Genomic DNA, 26026 nt, shown 5'->3' on the forward strand with positions numbered 1-26026 from the left:
ATAAGTCGCCCCTCCTGAACTGCAGTTCTGGCAACGCGCCCGGCGCTTCGGCTCATCTGCTGGTTTATCTCAGTCCGGTTTATAGAGAACCGGTCAGGCTGACAGAAATGCCTCCAAAAGAGCCAGAGTTGACTGGACGCCCACAGCGGACTGCTACTCAATGAGGTAAAGTCACTTTACTCCTAAAACTCTGTGGAACTTTAGATGTTATTTACCTGCAACTTCTTTTAATCTACACAGATTCTTGTTAAAGTAATGTTTTACATGTTTCTCAGATGGAATATCTGGGATTTACTCAGGATTTCTGTGTGTTTAGATATTAACTACCCGCCCGCTGTTTTTGTTGTTTGTATTTGCCACCATCAGGATGGACGTTTTTATGAGAAGGACCCAAAGAAAAGGACTGGTCTTGTGTCTGCTGCTGCTGGCTTTCATGCATGAGGTTAAAGGCCAGAGGAGGAAGAAAACCGGCAGGAACCAATACAGGCTGCAAAACGAGGAAGGACAAGGTATTTTCCAATCTGAACACTTTGATGGTTCAAAATCCACAGTCTGTCCAAAAACTGGCAAAATCAAACTCATGTCATATAAAATAAATATTTTTTTGCAGCATTTCCTTACAATATATACAAGTGTATATGTTAAGTTACACAATTCAGTATTATTTTTGTAGTGATTGCAAAAAAAATAATTAGTTTCTTTTTTATTATTTAATTATTTTTACCTAATAAATGTGTCAATTAAACCCAATTCTACTGAAATACAAGCAGCCAAATGTGACTTAGTTTGGTGTGACGAAACAAACTGTTAAGGTTTTCTCATAAAAAGGTATAGAAGGTGTAGAGTGTTGGGCATAGGTGATGTGGAGAACCTAAATGGCGAAGAAGAATGTGTTGATGGAAGCTAAAACTAAAAAAATAAACCTAGACATGACAACAACAAAAAAAAAACAGGAGCAAGACAGTGAAGTAATAAAACCTAAAAAAAAAACATTGGTAAATAAAAAGGTTGATAAACTGAGACTTATCAGCATAAAGCCTTGGACTGTGATGATTGGGAACTAATCCGTGTTAACAACAGACGAGAAAAAGCAGGAAAAGCAGCTGAAATAACAAATTTTGTTACTCCCAGCAGAACGCCTTCATGTCTCCTCGCTGCGGGCTTTGAACGCACAAAAATCAGTTCAGTAAACAAAGACAAAAAGAAAAACAGGTTTTAGTTGAGCAGTTTTGATTTGCTATTGAAATATTTCATCAGAAAAATTTAAAATTCGCTCAACAAACGTTGTTTGGGAGATGAGCCGTCAGCTTCCTGTCTGATTGGTAGTTTGATTCCAGGTACTTGTTCAACTGCACCCCCCCTTCCATTATTTTATATGTAAGCCTTTTCCTGTATGAATGAGTGGGTGAGGACCAGCGTCAAAGGGCTTTAGCTTTTAAAAACGGACACTCATTTTGACATCAAAAAGCATGTAAATTCAGAATTTTTCAGGAAATATCTTTTTCTAAAGGCTCCGTTTTCAACACCTGGTCTTGTTTTTGGTTATAAAATTGAGCTCAAACAAGAGTTTATGTTTTCCTCTGTGTTCCATTTGTTGTTTTTACCTTCACATAGGCAGACTGCACACATTCTTACATGAAAACGTTGTCCTTTGGGAACCTTTATAGTAAAAAAAAAAGATATTAAAGTAAGCTAAAATGAACATGTATTTCAGAAAGATGTTTTTTTGGGGGGAGGAATTAGCACTTGACTTGCTTTAAATTCCATTAAATGTCTAATTTTTTTAAAAAAAATCCATATCGAGTTTTTGAGCACTTTAGACCCCAAACATGTTTTTCTGGAACAAAAAAAAGATCATCTTTTCCCTAAAATCTTTTAATCTTCCTTCTGGTTTTGTGAAAATACTCGTCCCAAATGCAGAAACCAAACAGGTGTGGTGTGAAGAGCAGAACTGGGACGATCACATCCTTTATTTGGGAGCATCAGAGCATTTTCTTTTGAAATGGGGCCTCTGTGGACCAGACTTGTTTTTCCAGCACATACCGGCGTATCGTAAAGACCTCTGAGGTCCAGCCCCCACTTTGAAGTCTTTGTTCAAGCTGCTGTGAGTGTGGCAGAGTGGCAGACTTTGTTTCTGTTCCGCATCAGTTAGTAGTGTTTCTTTAAAATGTCATTTTCTTGAAATAACAGTAACAATTGATGATCGTTGCATCAAGTCTGTCGGGTTTTCCAGAACCGGTCTGGTTCAGTCTTGCATACATTAATTTTAAACAAAGACCTGTTATATGGAACTCCAAAGTGTTTAAAGTTCCATATAATCGACAATGTTAAACCTGCTATACCCTTATAGAATAAAACTGTGCAATTGCTTCACTATTTGTGTTAAATAGAAATTTTAAAAATGTATTTGGTGTAAAACTTTTTTTAATTTTTTTCCTTAAGAACATGGGCTGCACAGAGGTGCAGTGGTTAGAACGGTAGCCAAGACCCGCCATCGCAGCAAAAAAAGCAAGTACAGCGGTCTGCTTGATTTGCAGAAATTTTTCTTTTATTTCCATCAGCGTTACTTTCATTTGCAGTTTTTTTTGTGTGGTTTTGGTTCAAATCTCGGCAGAGTCCTTTCAGTGTGGAGTTTTCGTGTTCTTCTTGCGCATGCGTGGGTTTTCTACGGCCACAGTCCACAATCATCCTTCATAGGTGACCCTAAATTGTCCCTATAGGTGTGACTGAGAGTGTGTTTTGTGGCCCTGTGACAGTCTTGCGACCTGTTCAGGATAAACCCCGCCCTCACCCAACCGTAGCCAGGTTAGGCTCCGGCAGCTTCATGACCCTGAAAAGGAAACAGCAGGTTCAGAAACTTGATGGATGGAACTTGTTCATTTACTAAAACAGCATTGTAAAACAGAAACTTCTTAGGCTGTTAAATATTAACTAAGATTTTTAGATCAACATCTCAAATTTATGAATCAATGTCAAATGATCTGCTAATTAGCATTTAAGCCCCTCCCTCTTTGACTGACTGACACAGAGAAATGACATTATGAAAGAAGCATGCGAGTATTGCTTTAAAACCTTCTCCATGAGCACCAGCACCTCCCAATTCATGAAAACGAGTGGGTTCTCACATGGTGACATCAAAAAGTGGGGAACAGCCCCTTCCAGGAAGAGTCTGCGCTGTCAGCCCCGCCCACATGCTACCACACACACACACACACAATTATTTAAATTATTTAAATTCTGTATTTTTTAATTTCACAGCTGTTTGTGCACACATATTTACATGATATGATCAGAAGCACATCGTTACTGATTGGGGGCCCCCGCCGCTCCTCCCTCTCTCGGGTCTTGAACAGAGAACGCAATCGAACGTGCTGGAGCGCGCTCTCACCTCGCGCGCGTCTGATTGTTTTTTATTTGAATTGTGTGATCATCCGATGACAGCGTGCTTTAAATGGAAAGGCAAAAGAAAAAACAAATGGGGGCTCAAAACAGGAAATGTAAAGGGGACAAAGATGTGGTGAGAATGAAAAAAAGTTTCTCTAAATGGTTGAGAGACAGCAGGTACGCTATAGCCGTGTTAAAACACAGGCTAAAGCTACTATGGTCACAAGTGAATTGCAGCTGTACTGAGCAGGATTTACAGCATCACTGATCATGAAGAGAAAATAAAGGAGCTTGATTTTACTGATATTGTTTCAGAGAGACATAAATAATTTCTTTAACTAGATGTACCAAAACACAGAAAATGTTTTTATCCTTTGACTGAAACAACATTAAATAATGATAAAAGCTGCTCCTATGGGCAGAAGTAGGGAGAAGTATGTGTGATGGTGGGTTAGATGGTGTTTTTGTTTCTTTTTATATTGTTAAAAGTTTGGATTTATTTTTTTTGAGTGACTATTTCGTTTACCGCTTTTTTGCTTTTGACAACAATAAAGAAATACATTCTATTCTATTACACCACTAAGTGATATCCAACACAAATATAATTTAAAATATAAAATGTTTCTATTTTTACATTTAGTCTTTTTAATCTTTGAAAATCTTCCTAACACAAAGTTTATGTAACACAGCTGTGAGGATGGAGAGAAAGACGAGAAAAGAGAGAATTAGGACTGATGGTGGACGTTCAGGGCAAAGCCAGTTCATACCAAGTCAGTCATTGTTCTTTTTTTAAATAACATGCATTAGCAAGATGTTTAATTTATTTAAAACATGAAATAATTGTTGCTTGGCCGTACGATTTAGTGGAGAAGAACACAGGCAAGAGGTGAAGGAGACAGACATGAGGTTGGTGATGCATCTGATAGAAAAGAGAGCAGTGATGACTTCAGGGGGGAATCATTAAACTATTAAAGCCACAAAAACCTAGATGCTCATTCTAGTTTGAACTTCTGCGGATCACCTGTTCACTTATTTTGGGAAAACAAGTGCAGACTTACATGACAAGTCAGTCAACAGAGAAGAACGAGGAGAGAGGTTCAGATGATGATGATGATGATGATGATAGAGAGAAAGAGAGACGATCAGCTGATGATGAAGAGGGAGAAGAACAGAGAGGTACAGAGGAGGGGGCTGGGGCAAAGGCAACACTCAGAAGATCCTTCTGAATGACCTTTACTTCACAAATTTGGGGAATCATTGAGGGAATATACGGTTGAAAATACCTCACTAAAATGTTCTGCTGGGTCAAATCCATAATCAGAAAAGAAGTAAAGAGATTCATACATTTAAACAAGGTGTTGTTGTGTGGATGTTTAGATAGCTTTAGGAGGGGTGGATGGGACGTTTTATTATGTGCATTTATGTCTGTGTGTTTGTGTGTGTACTTGGGGGGGGGGGGCTTTTTTAGGTGCCCACATGCCCCTATGAAATTAGGTAGTTGCGCCCCTGCATATGGCCAATCTGCACATCCACCTTTGCAGAAGTTCAGATGTTGTTTGTTCTTTATGTGAGAAACGCAGATTAGCTGCCGAGGCCGGCTCTAGGATGATGTCATGAAATGGGCGGCACCCACAAGGAGAGAAAGGCGGAGCCTCAGAGATTTGAAGTCTTACTTCCGTTAAAAATGAGCTGCAAAAATAACTCTTATGGCAATAAAAAAATCGTTCTTTAGTTAATACTTCAAAATGCCTCTAAAAATATACGGTACGAGAAAAATATCGTGAATGGATCAAAATTGCTGTTTTGGGGTTGTTTTTTGTGACGGATGAAGATTATAAAACACTGAAAAACTCAAAACGTTGATTTTATTATGAATGTCGTTTGAGGATCTGCTTGTAAAGGTAATATATTATCATTTATATGGATATGCTTTACTCTGAAAGGCTTAAGAAAAGCAGGATATAGGCCCTTTAAAGCTAAATGAGTCTATTTTTGGATAAAGTCAGAAGCTGTTTGTACTGTCGAGCATTCGTGCACTTCTGATCTTCACCCCTGCTTCCTTTTCCACAGCTCCTTCTTCCAAACTGACATGTTCGTTGGAGGTGGCCTTCATCTTGGACAGCTCTGAGAGCTCCAAATGCTGCTTCGAGAAGCAGAAGGCCTTCGTGCTGAAGTTCAGCACCCGGCTGGCCATGCTGCCGGTGGATTTTGAGCTGCGTGTGCGGATGGCTGTTGTTCAGTTCAGCAGCTCTGTGTACATCGAGCACAGATTCTCCGACTTCAAAGACCTGGACACCTTCCAAGGCAAGGTCAGCGCCATGAACTACATCGGGCACGGCACCTACACCACCTACGCCATCACCAACACCACGCAGATGCTGGTGAAGGAGACGCCAAAGAACAGCGTCAGGGTGGCGGTGCTGATGACCGACGGGGTCGATCATCCCCGCAACCCCGACGTGCTGACCGCTGCTGCAGAGGCCAAAGGCTACGGCATCAAGATCTTTGCCATCGGGTTGTCCAGCATCGCCCAGCAGAGGCAGAATAACGCCAAACTCCGGGCAATCGCCAGTGCGCCCGCTCAGCAGTTTGTGCAGAGCCTCATGGACCCCCAGCTGGAGGAGAAGCTGCTCAGGGAGATGGTGAGTGTTGAGTAGGAAGCCTTTTCAATATCTGTGGGTTCAGACGCCAAATTTAAAGCAGGAAGAAGAAGCTGGGATGATGCAGAACATCTCCACAACAGCTTTCAATCAATGGAAGCAGAACCAGCGTAGATAAGAGGTGATCCCTTATCTCTGCTGTGTGGAGTCAAACACCATGATGGTGTGAGGCCCCACAGAGCTGGGGTTATCGGGAACTGCCTCCAGAAATATGGAAAAGTTCTGACCCACTCTGAAAAACTCTAGGTCTGGGGTGTCCAACTCCAGGCCTCAAGGGCCGGCCTCCCGTTTGGTTCTCTGGAGACCCTGCTAGATCAGGTGTGTCTAGCCAAAAAGGAGCTTCAAGAACAGGTTAGTTGGAAATCAGGCTGACAAACATCCCATTTATCATCTGTTTTTGACCTTCGAGGTCAGCTTGTGTATTTACGATACTGCACTGGGGGCAGACGGGTTTATTCTCAGTCTGTATTTGATTTGTAAACGGTTATGGACAAGAGATCATCAAATATTCAGCTCTGCCTATGTGCCGACCGACCAGGATTAAGTGAGGTTAAACCCAACTCAGAACCAATGAGTCGTACGACCACATCCGTCTTCTCTGCAGGTATAGTCTGTGACCAGTAGGAGGAGCCAGTCAGCTGTTGTTTCTGTTTGTTTTCTCCTGTGCAGTCAGTGGAAACTATACCTCAGCTATCACAGGGCACAGCCCTGTTTTGTGCCATTATATCAAGGGTAACACTGACAGTTTTGAGCGTAAGACTTTAAAAGTTTGTGTGCTCAAAAAAGTATTTTGCACTTGAAACAGAAAAATAGGTGCAAACAAAACAATTTTCACTTCAATTTTCAAACAGCAGGGCACCATGTACAAATGTGCCACAAAAGCCAGCCAATCACCGACATGGACATAATGGTCAGTATGAGTTTCAGTAGTAAAATTGTTCTGTATGCCCGTATTTTTGAATTTCAAGCGCATTTTTCTGTTTCAAGTGCAAAATAATAGTCTAATTCTTACGCTCAAAACAGTGAGTGCTGTGCTTGGAATGATGGCACAAAAATCACTCCATAGAAGGCGGCTTATACCTTGGAGAGGTTGCCAGGTCATATACAGAGACAACCTGCTCCTCAGTCACGAAATGTGTTGACAGCTAGACTCCATACTCTGCTTTTCCATATTCCTCTCCAATGGGACACCAATTACAGGGAAACAACAGCAGAATATTTCAATTCAAATTCAAATTAATTTTGTTTATATAGCAGCTTTCATGACAAGAAAGACAGCTCAAGGTGCTGTACATAAACACAAAAACAAATGCAGAGGAACACCAACCACTATCCGTACAATAAAATACATTAAATTAGCCGCGCACAATAAAATACACAAAGACAAACACCAGTAAGAAAAACAAAACAAAAAGAGAGTTTTAACCTGGAGCTCAAAAGCAATTTTACAACAATAAATAATCAACAAACTTATTTCTCTACATTTTATGCTAAGTTCTTGCTTGCTCTGTAGACGTAAATGACCATGTCATCGACGCATAACTGAAGCTTCTCTGTTTTTTCTCCATGTTTTCTCTATTAGGGTACAGTTGCCATAAAAGAGGTAACTTTTTTTCTATTTAAGTGTCTTTTCTCTGAAACTACTGTAAAAAATGGCTTCACTGGCATTTATTTCTCTCTCCAGTGTCCCAAATGCTTGTGTGAAAAAGGAGAAAGAGGTTCACCTGGAGACCCTGTGAGTTTTTAAAGGTGAACCTGTTGAATTATCAGGTTTAGTTTGCAGTTTCCCCATCGGCCGTCCTGTTTTGTATCCAGGGTCCGAAGGGAGACATTGGGGACAGAGGGCCTTCGGGTCAAAAGGGAATAATGGTGAGAAATACTTTTGTTTGGTCTGAGGCCCTTTCTTCAGATCTTAGATGAATCTCGTTTGACTCTTTTCTTTTCCAAGGGGGAGCCCGGCTTCGATGGTCTACCTGGAAGAGACGGCCCGCCGGTAAAAGTCTCTTCCTCTGTTATTGCACAACTTCTCTTTGATATAAAAACTAACTTTGAGACTTTTCCAGGGTCCTCCAGGTTATAAAGGGAGCAAGGTGAGAATTTTGTCGTCTTTTTTCGACACTGAAAGTCTTCAGTCGGTGAGGAAATGTGTTGGATTTTGCAGGGAGAAAGAGGAGAATGTGGCCCTCCTGGAGCTAAGGGTGACATTGTGAGCTTATTATTAACTTAATTTCTTATTAAAAATCTCCCTACAGTACTGTTGGATGACCTACATGATACTTTGCAGGGACCTGAGGGATCATCCGGCCCACCGGGACCAAAAGGAGAACAGGTAAATCATTTAACAGCCACCGTAAGTTCAAGTTTGAACAAGTTTGATTTCTGCCGATACCAAGTATGAATTTTTGTCTTCTAGAGAGAGAAGGTACAGGAATTTGAACAGATTTTTAAAACAAATTTTCTAGAATGAAATTGCTTCAAACTACGCCCCCCCCCCATGCTCTTTAAAATCAGATCGCCGTCACGTCTGACCCTTCACACCCCTGAATATACACTTTACCGCCGCCAGCCACATTAACATTTCAGACATGAAGAATTCAGCGACTCCTGTACTCCGTCTAATGAAAAAAAAAGAAAAAAATGGAAGTGTTGCTCAACGCTGCACTAATGGAATGTGATTATTGGATTACAGGTAATCCCAACACCAAAGCTGTGAATCCAGGCTTGCAGGATATTATTCTTTTGCAGGACCAGACTTTGTGTGTCAGGGATTAGTGCAGGGAACAGGCTGCCACTCTTCCTCTGTTGTGCGCGTGGGACATTGTCTGGCTACCCGTGTTATTCAGCCACCAAGGCCTGAGACCCCAGCAGAATGGCAGCCGTGCAGGTTGACATTAATCCCACTGTACTGTTTTTGTTCGGTTGTGACCTGCAGCTGATCCCCAATAATTGGGCAGTCCTTAGAGTAAGATCCTGAACATTATGGATGCTTGAAGGTCTGTCTTGATTTTGAGCAATGAAAAGTTGGACGTTTGTGTTGCAGGGTGCAGCGGGACCACCTGGAGACATTGGTCCTGAAGGGCCTGCGGGACCTAAAGTAAGCCTCTTTTCAGGTTGGGTTGGGGCTTGCACTCTCTGTCCCTGTCTGCCTCCCTGCTGTCTGGCTTTGGGGTGGCGGATGTGATTGCTCGGCGGACAGTTCTCTATCTGCTACCGTGTGGGTTATGGGGGGGGGTCCTGGCTGCCGCTGCGGCGGGGGTCTTGGTGTGGGGATGACTGGGCACTGTCCTTCCTTCCTTTTACATTTCGCCATCAACACCCACTCGAGCACAGGTGCCATCTCACTTTTGCACAAATAGTTTGCGTGACTTGAAGGAAATGTTTCACATGTGTTGGTCTGAATGCGTGTGTGAATATTAGTTGTGTTGTGTACATGTTGACATGTTTGTATGGGAACATTTTTGGACCCAGCAGGTATGGTTTTTAACATTTGAGTGTTCGTGTGAACAGGCCCCGCCCCATTTAGATTTGTATTACTTCTAAACCTGACCGTAATACTTATAATTAAACATTTACCCCCCCCCCTCTCTAAAATCCCCCTCCTGCCCCCCCTCTTTAACATCCCTAAATTACAAAAGGGGTTAATTCAAATATACATCTGGTTTATAACACCTTTTGTTACAGAGGTTAGGAATTGGGAGGTTATGTACTGCACCTCTTATCAAACACGAGGCTTTCAGCTCTCAGCTGTTGGACAGGACAAGTTAAAAAAATAAAACAGGAGAGTAAATCATTTCAAAAATATGTTTCTAAGCTTTTATTCATCGATTATAACGACTGTTTTTCATTAATTGTTTGGTTTCATCGGGTAGTCATCAAGACTGAAACCATGACTTCCTGCATGCCTTACAGCAGAGGAACCTACGAGGTGATGAATGAGTCACAGCCTCAGGGCTTTTTATTTGGTTGCAGGTCTTCTGAGTTTTTTTTTAAGCAGATTCACAGTAAAGAAAGCAGATGAATCCTTCATCAGATAGAATTTAGTGTCCAGGTACATAAACATTGCAGCTAGATGACATACAAAAGCTTTTAGGGGAGTTTCTCACTGTTCCGCCCCCTCTTCCTCCCCCTCTCCAACGCTGTCAGTCCCCACCTCCTCGTAATCCTTCTCCAGGGCGGCCATGTCCTCTCGAGCCTCGGAGAACTCCCCTTCCTCCATGCCCTCCCCCACATACCAGTGCACGAAGGCCCTCTTGGCATACATGAGGTCAAACTTGTGGTCCAGGCGTGCCCAGGCCTCGGCGATGGCGGTGGTGTTGCTGAGCATGCAGACGGCCCTCTGCACCTTGGCTAGGTCCCCTCCGGGAACCACGGTGGGGGGCTGGTAGTTGATGCCCACCTTGAACCCTGTGGGACACCAGTCCACAAACTGAATGCTACGCTTGGTTTTGATGGTGGCGATGGCGGCATTCACTTCTTTGGGCACCACGTCGCCGCGGTACAGCAGACAGCAGGCCATATACTTGCCGTGGCGAGGATCGCACTTCACCATCTGATTGGCCGGCTCAAAACAGGCGTTTGTGATCTCCGCGACGGAAAGTTGCTCGTGATACGCCTTCTCTGCGGAGATCACAGGGGCGTAGGTGACCAAAGGGAAGTGGATGCGAGGATAAGGAACCAGGTTGGTCTGGAACTCCGTCAGGTCTACGTTTAAGGCGCCGTCGAAGCGCAGGGAGGCGGTGATGGATGACACAATCTGCCCGATCAGCCGGTTCAGGTTGGTGTAAGATGGACGCTCAATGTCCAGGTTCCTGCGGCACAGGTCGTAGATGGCCTCGTTGTCCACCATGAAGGCGCAGTCGGAGTGCTCCAGGGTGGTGTGGGTGGTCAGGATGGAGTTGTAGGGCTCCACCACCGCAGTGGAGACCTGAGGAGCTGGATATACGGCAAACTCCAGCTTGGACTTCTTACCGTAGTCGACAGAGAGGCGCTCCATTAGCAGAGAGGTGAAGCCGGAGCCGGTTCCTCCTCCAAAGGAGTGAAAGATCAGGAAGCCCTGCAGTCCGGTGCACTGATCAGCCTGCAGGAAACGAAGCATTCCTTCAGCCGGCATGATCACAGATGTTCTGTCACCGAAAGAATCAACTTGGAAGACCGTACCAGTTTACGAATCCTGTCCAGAACCAGGTCGATGATCTCCTTACCAATGGTGTAGTGACCACGGGCGTAGTTGTTGGCTGCGTCTTCCTTCCCAGTGATCAGTTGCTCCGGGTGGAAGAGCTGGCGGTAGGTTCCTGTACGGACTTCATCTGAAAATACAAGCCGCTGTCTCCACAAACTCAAACAGACCAACAAAATTTTGTTTCATTACGTGGATTTACCGACAACAGATGGTTCCAGATCGACAAACACCGCTCTGGGAACATGTTTTCCAGCTCCGGTCTCGCTGAAAAAAGTATTAAAGGAGTCGTCTCCACCTGAAATGGTCTTATCGCTGGGCATCTGACCATCCGGCTGGATTCCGTGTTCCAAGCAGTAGAGCTCCCAGCATGCATTGCCCATCTGGACACCAGCTTGGCCAATGTGAATGGAGATGCACTCCCTCTGGAAAGGCGTTGGTGAAGTCAGATCGTTCTTGAACCGCTCTAGTTCATGTATGCAGACACTTACCATGATTGCAAATCCTGCCGCTGATGTTGAAGACCTGCAGAGGAATCTGCCGCTGCTGCAGAGCTCTGCTGTACTTATAGCTCCTCCAGACTCCATGGTGACACCTCCAGTCAAACAAAGTGCAGGCATGTTGTGACACACATCAGTACCCCCTCCATGACGCCCAAAGATAATCGGTAACCTTGTGTCCACTCAACACGTGTGGAAAAACCCATTTAGGTCTTGGCAACGGAGCACACATGGACTGTTTCCATGTTTACACAACTGAGATGAATGAACTCAAAGCTCTGAGGGGGTCAAACGTCTCCATGGAGAAATATCTGTAGATATTTTATTGTATCAGGAATAAAAGGTCAAAGAAATATTTAAAAAATAGGTTTTTTATACTACATAAGTACTTTTTGTGTGGGGTAAAATGTAGGATATTTGGACAGAATTGTGCTGCTGAAGAAGAGAAAGCATGAAAAAAAAGGAAAGGATAAAAAATCAGTAAAAAAGAATGAAATAAAAAAATAATAATAAAAAAGAAGATTTTGTGTAGTCCTTCTCACAAGTGGTAGGGTTTGAAGGGATTGGTAAAGGAGTGGTTGCCATAGAAACGTTGACTCAGATCGACTCGGACCAATCGCTACTGATGCCGTCTGACTCCAACATGGCGACGTCCGTATCAAAAAAAATGGCAACTGAATTGACTAATTTGGTTGGAGCTGGAAGTAAATCATTCTCTATGGATGACAACACTCTCACTCAGTCCAGTTCTTTTTTATAGTCAATGATGAAAACATAAAACTGATAAACTACACCACCCAGAATGCAACCTTGCAGAAATCCACGTTTGTTGCTTTAGATTCAAGGCTCTACTCAATCTCTCTTATACATCCAACTTTTTAAATGCAGTTTTATATAAGTATATCGATAGTTAAGGGGAATATTTTCTAGTGTTTGATACAGTAAAAACCATTAAACCCCTTACATTATTACAACAAAAAACTATTCATTTGTTTAAAAACCGTCAAGATTTCACTTTAGTTTGATTCTTTTTCATTTGATCACCTTAGTTTTGGCTAGATATATTTTCTTTTGTTTTTAATTTGGGATTCTTTTATTGAAAATATGCACTGTCTGTTAAAAAATTCAAGCTAAAGATGCTGTTAGACATTTTTTTTGCTTTTGCTACATTTTTAACTTTAATTTGACATATTTGATTCTCAAGCAGCTTTATCCCAAAACTATAAAACCTTTTATGACAAAAAAAGATATTTGTCTTCTGGCTTCTTCAACTATGAGGAAGTTTTTTTTTAAAACACACCAGCAGATAAGACTAAATAATGAAAGCCCTGAAACTTCCTCTGTCTTTGCAGGGTAACAGAGGACCTGATGGTTCACCCGGACCACCAGGAGAAGCCGGGATTGGATTCCCCGGAGACAAGGTGTATAACCTGCTTTAAATTCATTATCTTCTGATTTTAAATTGACATTTACCCCATGAAATTTGTCTTGTGCAGAACTTTATTGTTTTGTTTTTCCTTAACAGTTTTTGTCCTTTATCTTAAAATGTTGGGGTATTTTGCTAAAGTGTTTAAAAAACAGGTCGCAGAGCTTAAGATGTTTTCTCATCGTTTGATATTGTTATAAAAATTTAAAATGATGTGTTTAACAGTCAATGAAAAGCTGCAAAAGTGTTGTGATTGCTAACTATACATTATTACGTCCAAAGTAGCTGTACTATAATAAACCAAAATGTTCAAATGTAAAAACTAACTAAAGAATGCAGATATATACAAAGTAGAACTGACAAAATTAACCAAAACATTAAAGAGTAATAATTTTATAATTTATTTAAATTGTTATTGATTAATGTTGATATATACATTTTTATCATTAAGGTAAAAAGTAGGCGCTAAAGTAGTTTAACTCAGCTAAATACTGGTAAAATGTACTTGGAATTAAACTAAAACTAATTCAATTATGCACGGCGGTAATATAAATGAACTATTATATTTACTAAATCAGTTTAACAAACAGAAGAAAAGACAGAAAACATGGCTAAATAACACTATAATAACTAAATGAGCTCATCACATTTGCAGAAATTCTTTGCTGAAATGTGTTTAACAATAATAGCATAAAAGCTACAACAAACACTAATAATAATACAATTTTACTTCATGTTTTTTCCATGAGTTATGGTCAACTCTTGCAAACATTACCGTATTTAAAGATCAAACACATTTTAGGCTAATTTAGTTCAACAAAAATCAAAGTGTAATCATGAACAGGACAGTTTAAAGAAAAAAATGCAGCTTTGTAATCTGTTTCCTGATTGCAGGGGGAAAAGGGTCTTCAGGGGAGACCTGGTCCTCCAGGTCCCATTGGAACAGGAGAACCAGGACTACAAGTAAGTGTTGGTGCATTTTTCGGCGAAGTGAATTGAAAGTGTTCCAGCATCATTGAACACGAATTTAACTTGCAGCTATTTATGCAGATCTCTGTAAAAATTCATGTCTGTACTTCCATTCTTCAGGGACCACCGGGACCCCCTGGAACACAGGGCAGCCCTGGATCTCCAGGAGAAGGCTATCCAGGACCTAAAGTGAGTCAGCTGTACTTTAAATATTATTTACTCTTCCATGTTGGACTGAAAAAGTTTGTTTGGGAAAGAGTCCATGTTTTTACAGTTCATGGAATAAAGATTTACTGCATTTTTCATACCATAAGGCGCATTAAGCAATCAAAACAGTCATACAATGTGTTAAACTACACCACCCAGAATGCATCAAGGGGCCAAAAGGCTGGCAATTTGTCAGAGGAGATGATGGGAAGTTTTTTCTAGTGAGCTGTGTTCTTCTTTCATCTGCAATTATCAGCTGCAGAGAAAAAAACATGACAGAAAAACCTAACTTTCCCTTCTCACTTACTTATGTTAAGGAATAGGACATATCACTCTGCCAGTTTACAGACTACAGTACCCATAATGCTTCATAGTTTACCAGCCATTCTAAAACATTTGGACAGATTATTGTATCAAATAAGTTTGTACCTTTTAAGTACTGGATTCAAATGTAGGGATTTTATCTTAAAAATACAAAAAATGTGACGTTTTTCCAGTGATGGAATGTTTTATTCTTTTTTATTTCAGGGGGATCGAGGATTTGAAGGTCCACGAGGACTTCGTGGGATTCCAGGTGTTGGGGTTAAGGGTGACAAGGTGAGAAATCCGCTCACTTTAAGGATGAAATGTAGATTATATCATCGCAAATGATTGAAACTGGGCCTCTTGCTTTTTCTCAGGGTATCCGTGGGCCACCTGGGGTTCAGGGTCCAATAGGGCTACCTGGGGTTGGACTTCAAGGAGAAAAGGTGAAAAACCGAACGACCATTTTATGATCACAAAATCTTTGGTTCTATCTGAGCAAACAGGTTTTACTGCAAAACCACATGGAAAAGGAAAAATTATTTATTTCATTTCTTCAAATGTACAATGTTTTACTGAAGTTGACAAAAATAAATCTTTTGTAAAGATTTTCTCAAACGTTTTTTTTTTAAATTGCTTCTCTTCAATCAAAACCGGAAGAAAATATTTAAAAATATCACATAATGTAAAGTACAATGTTTGTTTTAATACATGGAAAAAGGCAGAAATTAGTTAGAATTAGTAAAAATGTTCAAAATTGGGAGCTGGGGATGAATGCCTGTTTTACAATAAAACATTGACTGACTTCTAAAGACAAGGCAAAAGAAACACATTTGATTCATTACACATGAAAAACTCATCCGTTTTTTATTAAATATTATAATTCATAATTAGAAATGAAAGAAATCAGAAGCTGGAAAACAGTTTTGATCATTTGAGTTTAGAAATATTTGACATCTTCTTTAATTGGCAGATTGATTTGGTTTTAATGTTGATATTTTATAGGATTAAAGATAATCTGCAGTGTTGAACGACCACCAGTGTTGCTTTTTCAAAACTCACACTTAAAAATTAATTCAAAAATGCAAAAATTCCTACATACGATCATCATCGCCAGACGTAGAAGGTAATTTCTACTCACAGACTGCAGCCTTTTTCCAGTCATTCCTCACCACAGATGGGTGACAGAGAGATGAGTGCAGTGAAGGACCGCCATGCTTTGTGGTTTTAATTTGCTGATGTTTTTTAAACTGAATTCTTCTTCCACTTAGGGAAACCAGGGTCCACCTGGACCAGCGGGACCGAGAGGTTCTCCAGGTGTGGGAATAACAGGACCCAAGGTAAGAAAACCTCGTGACGGAAGGCAACGTACAGGCCAACGAGAAACGTTAAAGGATTGTTTTTATGCATTCTGGACTCACCAGTATCGAACAAACTATAAGAACAATTCAAAAACAAAAAAAGAAAAGTACAAGTCCCAGTTTTTGTCTACCACAAACTGTTTTAATGGCATGTAGTAAAATATATGTTTAAAAAAAGGGACAAAAACGGCTTAGAAGATGAATGAAAGAATTGAAGTTAGAACCCTTGTGCTATCCTAGGCACTTTAACATTGGGAGTTGGGTCATCTAGACCCACTTGACAGTGCACTGAACTTTTTTCTTCAATGATTTGTGATCTTCACTGGTGTCCATGGATTACATGAAATCTTTCCACCTTTATCCACCTTTCTCATGGTAGGGAGAACACGTCAAAGGTCATCTTGACCCCATAGGATAGCACAAAGGTTAAATGGTTATTAACATTTCTTTTTAAAGCAAATTCAGATAAATATCATCTAATTAAAACATGAAGACAGCAAATCAATTCCTAAATGTTACGGAGAGGTTTGTCAAGAAACTTCAGAGGCAGTAATGGATTTTTTTAACGCATCTGTTGTGTGAAGTGGAGTCTAAATCTCTGAGACGGTGGTTGTGTCTTTCTCAGGGGGATCAGGGCCCTCCAGGTGAGCCTGGTCTGCCAGGTGAAAGAGGAAAGGGAGAAGCAGGACCTAAAGTAAGAACTGCTGCGCTCCTCTTCAGTCACTATTTCTGAGGTGAACTTTCAACTCAAACGTCTCCTAAAGGGGGATCCTGGAGCTCCGGGTTTGGTGGGTCTGCCAGGTCAACCAGGAGAGGATGGAATCCCAGGACAAAAGGTCAACACATTTTTTGATTTTCTTTTTACGTACATCCATGCTGTCCTTCTCTGACCACTTTTGAAATCACCACAGGGGGACATCGGGCTGCCGGGGCCCAGGGGACCTGACGGTGCTCCAGGGAAAGGGACCCCCGGGCAGAAGGTAAGAGTTCCTGCAAAGTTTAGTTCATTTTTATTCTACCATAAAATGTTGCTCTATATTGGACAGCTGCCTTACCTTGGCAGGGAGACAGAGGAGACAGGGGGAGCAGAGGATTGCCAGGGGCAACAGGTCCACAGGGGCCAATGGGGCAAAAGGTGAAGCTGCACACAAACATGATAAAAGTAGAACAAACTCACCATGTGACAGTAAATGTAACTTTAGGATTAAAGATTTAGTAAATGACTTTTTACAGCAAAGAAGTTTAAAATATTTCAACTAAAATTGAGTCCAGCCCTTTTTTTTTATAGTTAAATGTCAGTCAAGTGTGTGTTGTCTGTCTTAGGGGGTGCCAGGAAATATCGGGCCCCCAGGATTAACGGGACCCCCAGGGAGGGGCATCCCTGGCGCCAAGGTAAGCCAGGATCATGGACCTGAAGTTTCTGTTCCCTGCCTCTAACGTGTTTGTCTTTAGGGTGATGTGGGTCTGCCGGGTCCTGCTGGACCCATGGGGGAGTCGGGGATCGGTTTAATGGGACCCAAGGTGATCTCAGTTCAGGTTTACAGGAACCTGCTTTCAGAGTAAACAGATTCAAATCAGTCCATTTCTGGTTGGTAGGGCGACAGAGGGCTGCCAGGCCCCGTCGGGCGTCCTGGACTGAAAGGTGAAGGCTTCTCCGGTCCTCCAGTGAGTACAGAGAGACACAGACGCTTCCTTCATTCCAACTTTTGTTTTTAGTTACATCACTTTAAGAAAAAAACTCGTGTCAGGGACTTCCTGGGCCCCCAGGCCTGCCTGGAGAGACCGGACAAGATGGTATCGGATTACCTGGACAGAAAGTAAGAAAGAAAATCATTAAACTACAAAATTTACTTTTCCGCTAAGTTGTTTTTACTGGAATGTTGTGAAAATTTAATATATTAGTCATTGTTCTGGACGAAACCATGTGACATAAGATGTAAACATATTAGGAATGTGGGCGTGGTTAAATAAAAACCTCAGTTGCTAAGGAAATCCAAAAAATTGCTTTTACGGATTCATCTATAAATTACATAGACCTGTTCGTTGTCCTCAGGCGACCGAAAAATAAAATGGTTGCTATGAAAAAGTGAGTTTTTTGTAAACAAAATTGTCACATCCAGCTCTGACCAGGGTGGCAAGAGGCAGAAGAAGAAAGTGAGGGGCATGTAGAAACTGCCCAGCCAGTGAGGGCAGGTCTATGGAGGGCAACTAGTGGGGGTAGCACCGGCGGGCCAAACCATGCCGCTCACAACTTTAATCCTACCTCCTGTTTTATCGTTATTTCATTGTTGTTTCATATTTGTCTTAGTGGCACGGTTGTGTTTTTTGTTTAAACATAAAGCTTCTGCTAATGTCTGACAGGGAGACCGAGGAAATCCAGGACCTCTTGGACCAGCCGGGCCGCCGGGGATCGGCTTGATTGGTCCGAAGGTAATCAGCTTCCCAAAAGAGAAAACGTGTGCTTTAGTGTTTGGTGTTGAAACGTCTGAAGTCCGAAGGTGTACATCTTAAATATTCTCGGTCCGCAGGGTACAATGGGTCAGATGGGACCTGCAGGCCCTCCAGGTTTACCTGGAGAAGGCATCCAGGGGCAAAAGGTACCCTTGTTTGCCAATTCTCCTTTAGCATAGCAGCTGTCCTTGTTCTGTAGCAACTTCAAGACCCACTCCGCTCATCGTTTGATCCATTTTCAAAGCATTGCCGGTTCAGCTTTTAACTTGGTTTATGCTGAACAGGGGGATCCTGGATTTCAGGGGCTTCCAGGACCCAGAGGTTTTCCGGGTCAGGGTCTGCAGGGAGACAAGGTGATGTCACGTTAAAAGTCATCCGATGTTTTTGTTATGAAGAAAGGAAAACTCTCACCTTTCTGCTGCAGGGGGACCGAGGATTAAGGGGTGACACAGGAAAGAAAGGGGACAGAGGGGAACCGGGACTGCTGGGACCCGTCGGACCTCCGGTACTGCTGGACTCTTCTGTCCGCTTCTAATAAACCTTATCGGCTTGGCTTTAAAAGCAGAACATGTGATAGCTAATTTAAAAATAATAATACTTTAGAAGTACCCCCTGTCTTTTTCCAAACTGGAATACGCCCCTCACAAGCTGAATTCCTTTATTTTGTGTATTGTTGCTTCATAAATCTGTCAGTGGTTGAATTTAACAATAATGTTTCCTTTGGTGCACGGCAGGGCAGAACGGGACAGAAAGGAGAGCCTGGACTTACAGTGAGTACAAAGATCTTCTCACAGAAAATTGAAACGGTTAAACTTCACGTCTTCAAAAATAAACTCTAACTTCTTTATCCCCTTGATGCCAATAGAAACAAATGGGCATCAAACCACTTTGGCTCCAAAATTACCTTCATACAGCATCTACTTGAAAGCAAAAACATGTAAAGTGATTTTTTTTCGTAGCAGCAAATAAATTTAGGCAGTGGCGGAACTACAGGGCTGCAAGGGGGGGTGCGGCTGGGGCCCCCTCCCCCATTTTTGAGTCAGTAGTATCATTATTGACAAAGGTTAAGAAATCATCAATACAAGCTTCTTGAAGCTTTAGTAATAAATACTCTAATACTGTAAAATTTAAAATACTTGAGGTAATTGTTATGGCCTTCCACTGTGCTGTTCTCATTTTCCCTCTTCCAGAGCCCTCTGCCCCCTCCCACTCCCAAATAAAATGTTTTAGCCCCACCACTAAATTTAGGCATCGAGAGGTTGACAATCAGATGAAAACATAAACAATAAAAATGCAAAAAAAAGGTTTTTTTAATGGAGGTAGAAACATTTGCTAAATTTGTGAGTATTTTTTAAGTTTTACTGAAGCCTTAGTCACAACTGTCTTTACGGTGGTTACGGGCTGACTGCAGATGAAAAATGGTCTAACCTGTACAAGGATGATCCACAGGAAATATGAACCTCTATAGACAAAATGTTCCGTTTTTATTGTTTGAACTCCCAAATCCTGTCCATTGCACAAGGACCCTGTTAGTTCTGTTCATGTAAGACGTGCACACTCCTTGCTGCAGCATAACTTTTATGAATAAGGAAATTAGACAGAGTGTAGTTTCTGTGGACATCCTACGGGCGTCCCATGGACATTACCATATCACGTGCACACTCCGTGCATGTGGGATCCCTGCGTGGTCAGTAACTCGCACCTTACTAACGACTAGAGTTTGGGGTAAGGACACCGTACAACAGCATCACCCATACATCATTTTAGCTTTACTAATACTTCACAATACACTTGCACGAAAATGGTACATTCCTTTTTCGTGACATCCCTTGAGGTGTCCGTATGAACCTCATGGGAACCGTAAGACCGCGCTCCCGTTAAGATGCGGTCGCTCCTCTCTACGACCCCTTCACGGGCATTGGCAACACTAAAACCCCACAGCACCTGTACAGCTGCGTGGGACTAAGGCTTTAGTAAAGACAATCATGGTTTGGGGTAAAAAAAAAAACATTCAAGAGTGAATAACTTTTTACTGTATTTCTCAGCGGGAGGAGATCATCGAAATCGTCAGGAACGTTTGCCGTAAGTTTTCCCTCTGTGGAGAACCTGAGACTAGTTTCCATATCTGACAGCTGATTGAAAACCATCTCGTCCTCCAGGCTGCGGGGAATGCATCTCCACACCGCTGGAGCTCATCTTTGTGATTGACAGCTCCGAGAGCGTCGGCCCTGAAAACTTTAACCTGATCAAAGACTTTGTGAACGCCGTGGTGGACCGCACATCTGTGGGGCGCAACAGCACGCGCATCGGCGTGGTTCTGTACAGCCACATCAACCTGGTGGTCCTCAGCCTCATGCAGGAAGCCACGAAGGACCAGGTCAAGTCCGCCGTGCGCTCCATGAGCTACCTGGGTGAGGGCACTTACACGGGCAGCGCCATCCAGGAGGCCAACCAGATGTTCAAGGCGGCGCGGGCGGGCGTGAGGAAGGTGGCCATCGTCATCACTGACGGACAGGCGGACACTAGAGACTCTGTGAGTCTGGAGAGCGCCGTGGCGGAGGCGCAAAGGGACAACATCGAGAGGTTTGTGATCGGGGTGGTGAACGAGAGCGACCCCCAGTCCGAGGAGTTCAAGAAGGAGCTCAACTTCATCGCCTCGGATCCGGATAGCGAGCACGTGTTCCTGATCAGTGACTTCAAGACACTGCAAGGTGACAAGCCCAACTTCTGAGAGGCTTCAGTGGAGACGTGGACTCTGATCTGATTCCCCTTAAAATGAAATTAAACCATCAAAAGTAGACTAAGTATTTATCATAATACAGTTGGTGGTTTGAAAAACAAAAATAACAAAACTATTTGAAAGTAAAATTAAGTTAATATTTAAAACATCCATTAAAATAACGTCATTAGGAAAATATATATAATTGAGCCTTTTTGAGGGTCATTAGGAGATCATTTTACAATAAAATAAATAATAAAAAGTATGTACTGAGAGGAAACTAAAAATTCCATAAACTAGGAGAAAAGTGGAAAATGTTGAGAACAAGTCTAAATGTTTCTACTTTGCACCATCATCTTCAGAAACTCTGATCAGCTGTTGTGAGCTGTGTGTTGTTCTTTCAGTCTTGGAGAAACATCTGATGCGCTGCATTTTGGAACCAGGACAGAGCAACTTGTTCAGCCCAATCCTGTTTCAAGAGTTCTCCGACGTTGTTCGAAATCCTCCGTTCAGGATAGAAACCCCGACCTTCATGGAGGACTTCGGGACTATCCGGAACTTGGTGAGAAGATCTGGACAGTGTGGTTTCTCTCTGCATATTTGTGACAGGAAGAACGTCCTTGAGAAACAAATGTTAGCCTTTGGATTAGACTGTTTGCAACTTTTCATAGACTTTTGACGCTTGGGATTTTTTATTTCCTGAACTTATTTTAGAAAACCATTCCTGTTCTCCCACAGCCCGACATTCCAGCGTCCCGATCCGACAGGAAGTCTGTAATTCTGCAGAGACCAAAGACGGAGAATGGCAGGAGCTCCTCAAAGACCCAGAGGTTGCCCTCGTTCGACAGAGAGCCCTTCAGACCGGTCACGGAGTTCCTCCCCCAGTTTGAAATAAACAATCCAGCACCCCTCATGAACGGACTGCTGGAGGCAGTCGGCCCCACGCTGAGGGCCCGACCCGATGAGGGGATCCCGGAGCCGTCTTCGTCCACCTCCGCTCTTCTGTCCTCAGACACCCACATATCAGGTAACCCTGAGAAATGGAGCCAGCAGATATTCGTTCTATTGACTATTGTATCCCTTCAACCCTTTGCACAATTAACATCATTCCAACGGGTTCTGAAGCAGAGCGATCCAGGAGGCCAACCAGCAGCCTTGCACTGATATGCAACACCAGGGAAGTGACAAGTTCACGTTGATCGCAGAAACAGTTGAAGAGTTATGGTACCTCAAAGGGCCTGTGTTATTTAGGTGTCGCCGGCGACAGCGCAGGTGTTCATTTACAAGTAGAGTTAAAACGTAGCTTTGGAGGTCTTCCAGTTTGTCCCAAAATGAAGTCTCGCCTTCCGTTCCTGGATCAGCTTAAAACAAGAAGTGCCAAATGTTGCAGTTCCTCTAACGACCACTGGGGGCAGGTTGCAAAAGGAAACAATTATCCATTGACCGTTGAGCATTGAGGCGCCTACCATTGACTGTTTATCATAAATGGATGGGTCGTGTGTGCCGTCAACCGTAGAAATGGCCTTACTTCCGGTTCCAACTGTTGTATTTGGGTTCTTTATTACATTTTAACATATTCCTATTTATTTATTATTTTAATGTGTGTTTTAATCCGTGAGAGATATCTGATGGGTGTGTGCAGCGGTGGACTCCCATGTAATTTCCTTCGGGATCAATAAAGTATTTTTAACAATAATAATAATAATATTTAACAACCAAATGAAATCATTTCAGTCAGGCGCCATTTTTCCGTAATGTTGGAAGAATGGACATGATGAGTGAGTAATAGTTGTATATTTCTCTATTGAACCAGCGACTTCTTCCTGTTTGGAACACAAGGGAGGGAGGGGTTGCTCAGTCCAGTTCTTATTTACTGTCAATGGTACCAACCCATCGGCCATGCCGCCTCGCGTTTAGGCCATTTTCAATGTAAAGTCTATGTAATACTAAAGTATTTTGATATCATAGACTTTTTACATAGATGTTGTTTAGTTTTGCAGAATTGAATAATCGTTACATTTTTTAAATAAAAACATTTTTTTCCTGTCACTTGTTATTTTCCTTTATACCAGTTGTAAATAAAATTAAATCCATAATTTTGAATAAAAAAAATGAAAAATTAGAGGATTTCTAATCTATTGTGTAATCTATTATTAATCATTTAGGTTGTGTCCAAAATCAATTTCATGGAGTTAAAAATCGAATTAATATCAGCGTTTCACGATGATTATTTATGAGTCCACGGTCATTTGAAGATAAAAAAGTTGATGGTTTATTTAAAAAATACATTTAATTACATTTTTGGCAATAATTGTTCCAATGCATTGTGGTCTATATTTGCTGATGTAGTGAGCATCGATGGTTTTTCGCAAAGACTTTTAGAAAATTTCTAGGGCACTGGATTGGGGAATTGTAGATTCGGACAGCACTACAAAACGGCAACCGCACTATATAGTGCACTATATAGGGGTTAGGGTGGGAATTCTATGGGAACATAGCCTTATACTTAAAAAAGATCATGTTTTTTTTTAGCACCTTTTTTTTCTTAAACACAAATTCTTTTTATTTATTTAAATAAAAAAAAATTGTGATTTTTATGACAGATTTTAGAGATCTTTTTTTTAAATGTTCCATTTAAATATGTGTAATTATTCTGATTAATCCAAAAAGCCAAAGACATTTCAGAGTTAAATTAAGACCAAAACTTAATCTGATAGGGGAACACACTAATAAATTCCAAACGGGTCGTCTGTGTCTTTGCTGTAACTTCAGGGTGACTTCATCTCTCTGTTTCTCCATCAGACGGCTGCTACCAGACCCTGGACCCGGGGCCGTGTCGGGAGTACGTGGTGAAGTGGTACTACGACGCCATAGCCAACTCCTGCGCTCAGTTCTGGTTCGGAGGTTGCCTTGGAAACGAGAACCGGTTTGACAGTGAGCGGAGCTGCAGAGAGACCTGCGTGAAGTTCTGACGCCCACATCCTTTAGTCTCAAACACCAGTGCAAAGGAAGGAAATGCTAAAAAACTAAAAAACAAAAGTGACTTTCATCTTCTGTCTTAGTAGAAAAGCATCTCACCAAAATGCAGTTTTAGGTTTCAAACTGTTTTAAGTTAGTTCCTATTAAATGTGTTTTTTATCTTTTTTGTATTGTGGATAAAGATGGATACAAACTTTTTTTATGTTGTTAAACGCAGCTGTTGTAATTGTAACTAATCCAACATTTCAGGGGCATTTTGAAATAATGCTGTCATTGTACTGAACATTAGAGTTAAGTTTCTTCTAAATAAATGTAAAGCAATGCAACTTTTTCTTCATAACAACAATCTGTGCTGCATATGATAGTATTTTTTTTTTTAAACTTGACCACGAAGAAGCATCAATGATGACTGCAGAAGCAACATTTCTTCTAAGCCCCTTGTTTCAGAGCAGGATCATTTCTATGTTCCCACCTACCAATAAAGGTATTTGATGCCTCCCTCATATAACTAAAGCCTCCGTCTGTAATTCTGGATGTTAACAAGCCTCTGATTTTTTCATTTCTTAGTTTTCTGATAAATGTATTTATTTAAAAGCTACATTGAGCTCATAGCAAAAAGCAAACATTGACCTTTAGTGGCGTCTCAGATTTTCAAAGGCAAAGAAAGAGGTGTAATGGGAAACTGTACTCACCGGCCACTTTATTATGTCCACCTTGCTGGTACCGGGTTGGACCCCCTTTTACCTTCAAAACTGCCTTAATCTTTGGTGGCATCGATTCAACAAGGTTTTGGACTCATTCCTCTGAGAGTCCGGTCTATACTGACATGACAGCATCACACAGTTGCTGCAGATTTGTCGCCTGACCATCCGGTCTCCCGTTCCACCACATCCCAAACCTGATCTGTTGGGTTGAGATCTGGTGATTGTGGAGGCCGTTTGAGTCCAGTGAACTCAGTCATGTTCTAGAAACCAGTCTGAGAAGATTCCAGCTTTAGGACACGGCGCCTTATCCTGCTGGAAGTAGCATCAGAAGATGGTCCACTGTGGTCAGAAAGTGATGGACATGGTCAGCAGATTTAATGTGGCATTGGAACCATGTTCAGTTGGTACTAAGGGGCCAAAAGTGTAAGAACATACTTACACGATAAGACTTCAAATTCTGACCCTGCTATCTGAATGTGGCAGCAGAAATGGAGACACCAGACGAGGTTTTTCCAATCTTCTATCGTTGCTGCTGTAGCCCATCTGCGTCCAGGTTGGACGTGTTGTTCTTTCAGAGATGCTGTTCTGCAGACATTGGTAGGAACTAGTGGTTCTTGGAGCTCCTGTTGCCTTTCTATCAGCTGGAACCAGTCTGGCTGTTCTCCTCTGATTTCTGGCATCAACGAGACATTTTCCGGCCACAGAACTACTGCTCTCTGGATATTTCCTCTTTTTCTGACCATTCTCTGTAGAAGATGGTAACGGGTAAAAATCCCAGTAGATCAGCCGTTTCTGAGATACTCAGACACTTACAACCATGCCACCTTCAAAGTCGCTTCAATCACCATTTTGATGCTCATTTTGACTACGTCTACATGTCTAAATGCATTAAATTGCTGCCATGCGATTGGCTGATTGGACAAGTGTGTCTAATAAAGTGGACGTGAGTGTTTATAGTAGAAAAAATACAAATGTGATCCATCCGAGCAGATCCTTTAAGATCCAGGAAAAGGCAGATGCTCCTCTGCCGGAGGTCAGTTCTTCACCTCCTCACTGAATCCCACGAGGGACATAACCCCCTGAAGACCTCCATCATCAGCGTCAAGTGGGCATGAGAGCGAGTCATTATGCTCTCAGGAAAATTAATCATCAGAACATAGAAAACCCCAAAGAAAGGTACTAATTCT

At 42.0% G+C, this 26026-nt stretch overlaps 2 protein-coding genes across 4 annotated transcripts; one reads left to right on the top strand and one right to left on the bottom strand.

Moving 5' to 3' along the window:
* On the top strand, positions 1-24643 carry LOC101166164 (uncharacterized). Of its 2 annotated transcripts, XM_011485917.4 has the most exons (35): positions 1-165; positions 367-509; positions 5455-6026; positions 7627-7647; positions 7729-7779; positions 7860-7913; positions 7993-8037; positions 8108-8134; positions 8206-8250; positions 8329-8373; positions 9085-9138; positions 13073-13141; positions 14041-14109; positions 14236-14304; positions 14851-14919; positions 15003-15071; positions 15897-15965; positions 16612-16680; positions 16751-16822; positions 16898-16966; positions 17050-17121; positions 17310-17378; positions 17439-17507; positions 17583-17651; positions 17735-17803; positions 18348-18416; positions 18515-18583; positions 18722-18790; positions 18862-18942; positions 19172-19207; positions 20483-20519; positions 20597-21148; positions 21561-21718; positions 21895-22183; positions 23959-24643. In XM_011485917.4, exons 1-35 carry the CDS (start codon positions 161-163, stop codon positions 24126-24128), a joined length of 3564 nt encoding a protein of 1187 aa, XP_011484219.2. In that variant the 5' UTR covers positions 1-160; the 3' UTR covers positions 24129-24643. The 2 variants fall into 2 exon arrangements, with proteins under 2 accessions (XP_011484219.2, XP_078789381.1); XM_078933255.1 differs by lacking the exons at positions 1-165; positions 367-509 and adding an exon at positions 5025-5148.
* LOC101155224 (tubulin alpha-1A chain-like) lies at positions 9844-13202 on the bottom strand. Of its 2 annotated transcripts, XM_004078388.5 has the most exons (4): positions 11712-13202; positions 11423-11645; positions 11202-11350; positions 9844-11121 (listed from the first exon to the last, which is right to left on the bottom strand). In XM_004078388.5, exons 1-4 carry the CDS (start codon positions 11838-11840, stop codon positions 10144-10146), a joined length of 1479 nt encoding a protein of 492 aa, XP_004078436.2. In that variant the 5' UTR covers positions 11841-13202; the 3' UTR covers positions 9844-10143. The 2 variants fall into 2 exon arrangements, with proteins under 2 accessions (XP_004078436.2, XP_078789390.1); XM_078933264.1 differs by having other exon boundaries at positions 11423-11963.
* Positions 24644-26026: the final 1383 nt, after the last annotated feature.

This window comes from Oryzias latipes, chromosome 16 (assembly GCF_053564925.1).
Source record: "Oryzias latipes strain Hd-rR chromosome 16, Olatipes_Hd-rR_3.1".
NCBI lineage: Eukaryota > Metazoa > Chordata > Actinopteri > Beloniformes > Adrianichthyidae > Oryzias > Oryzias latipes.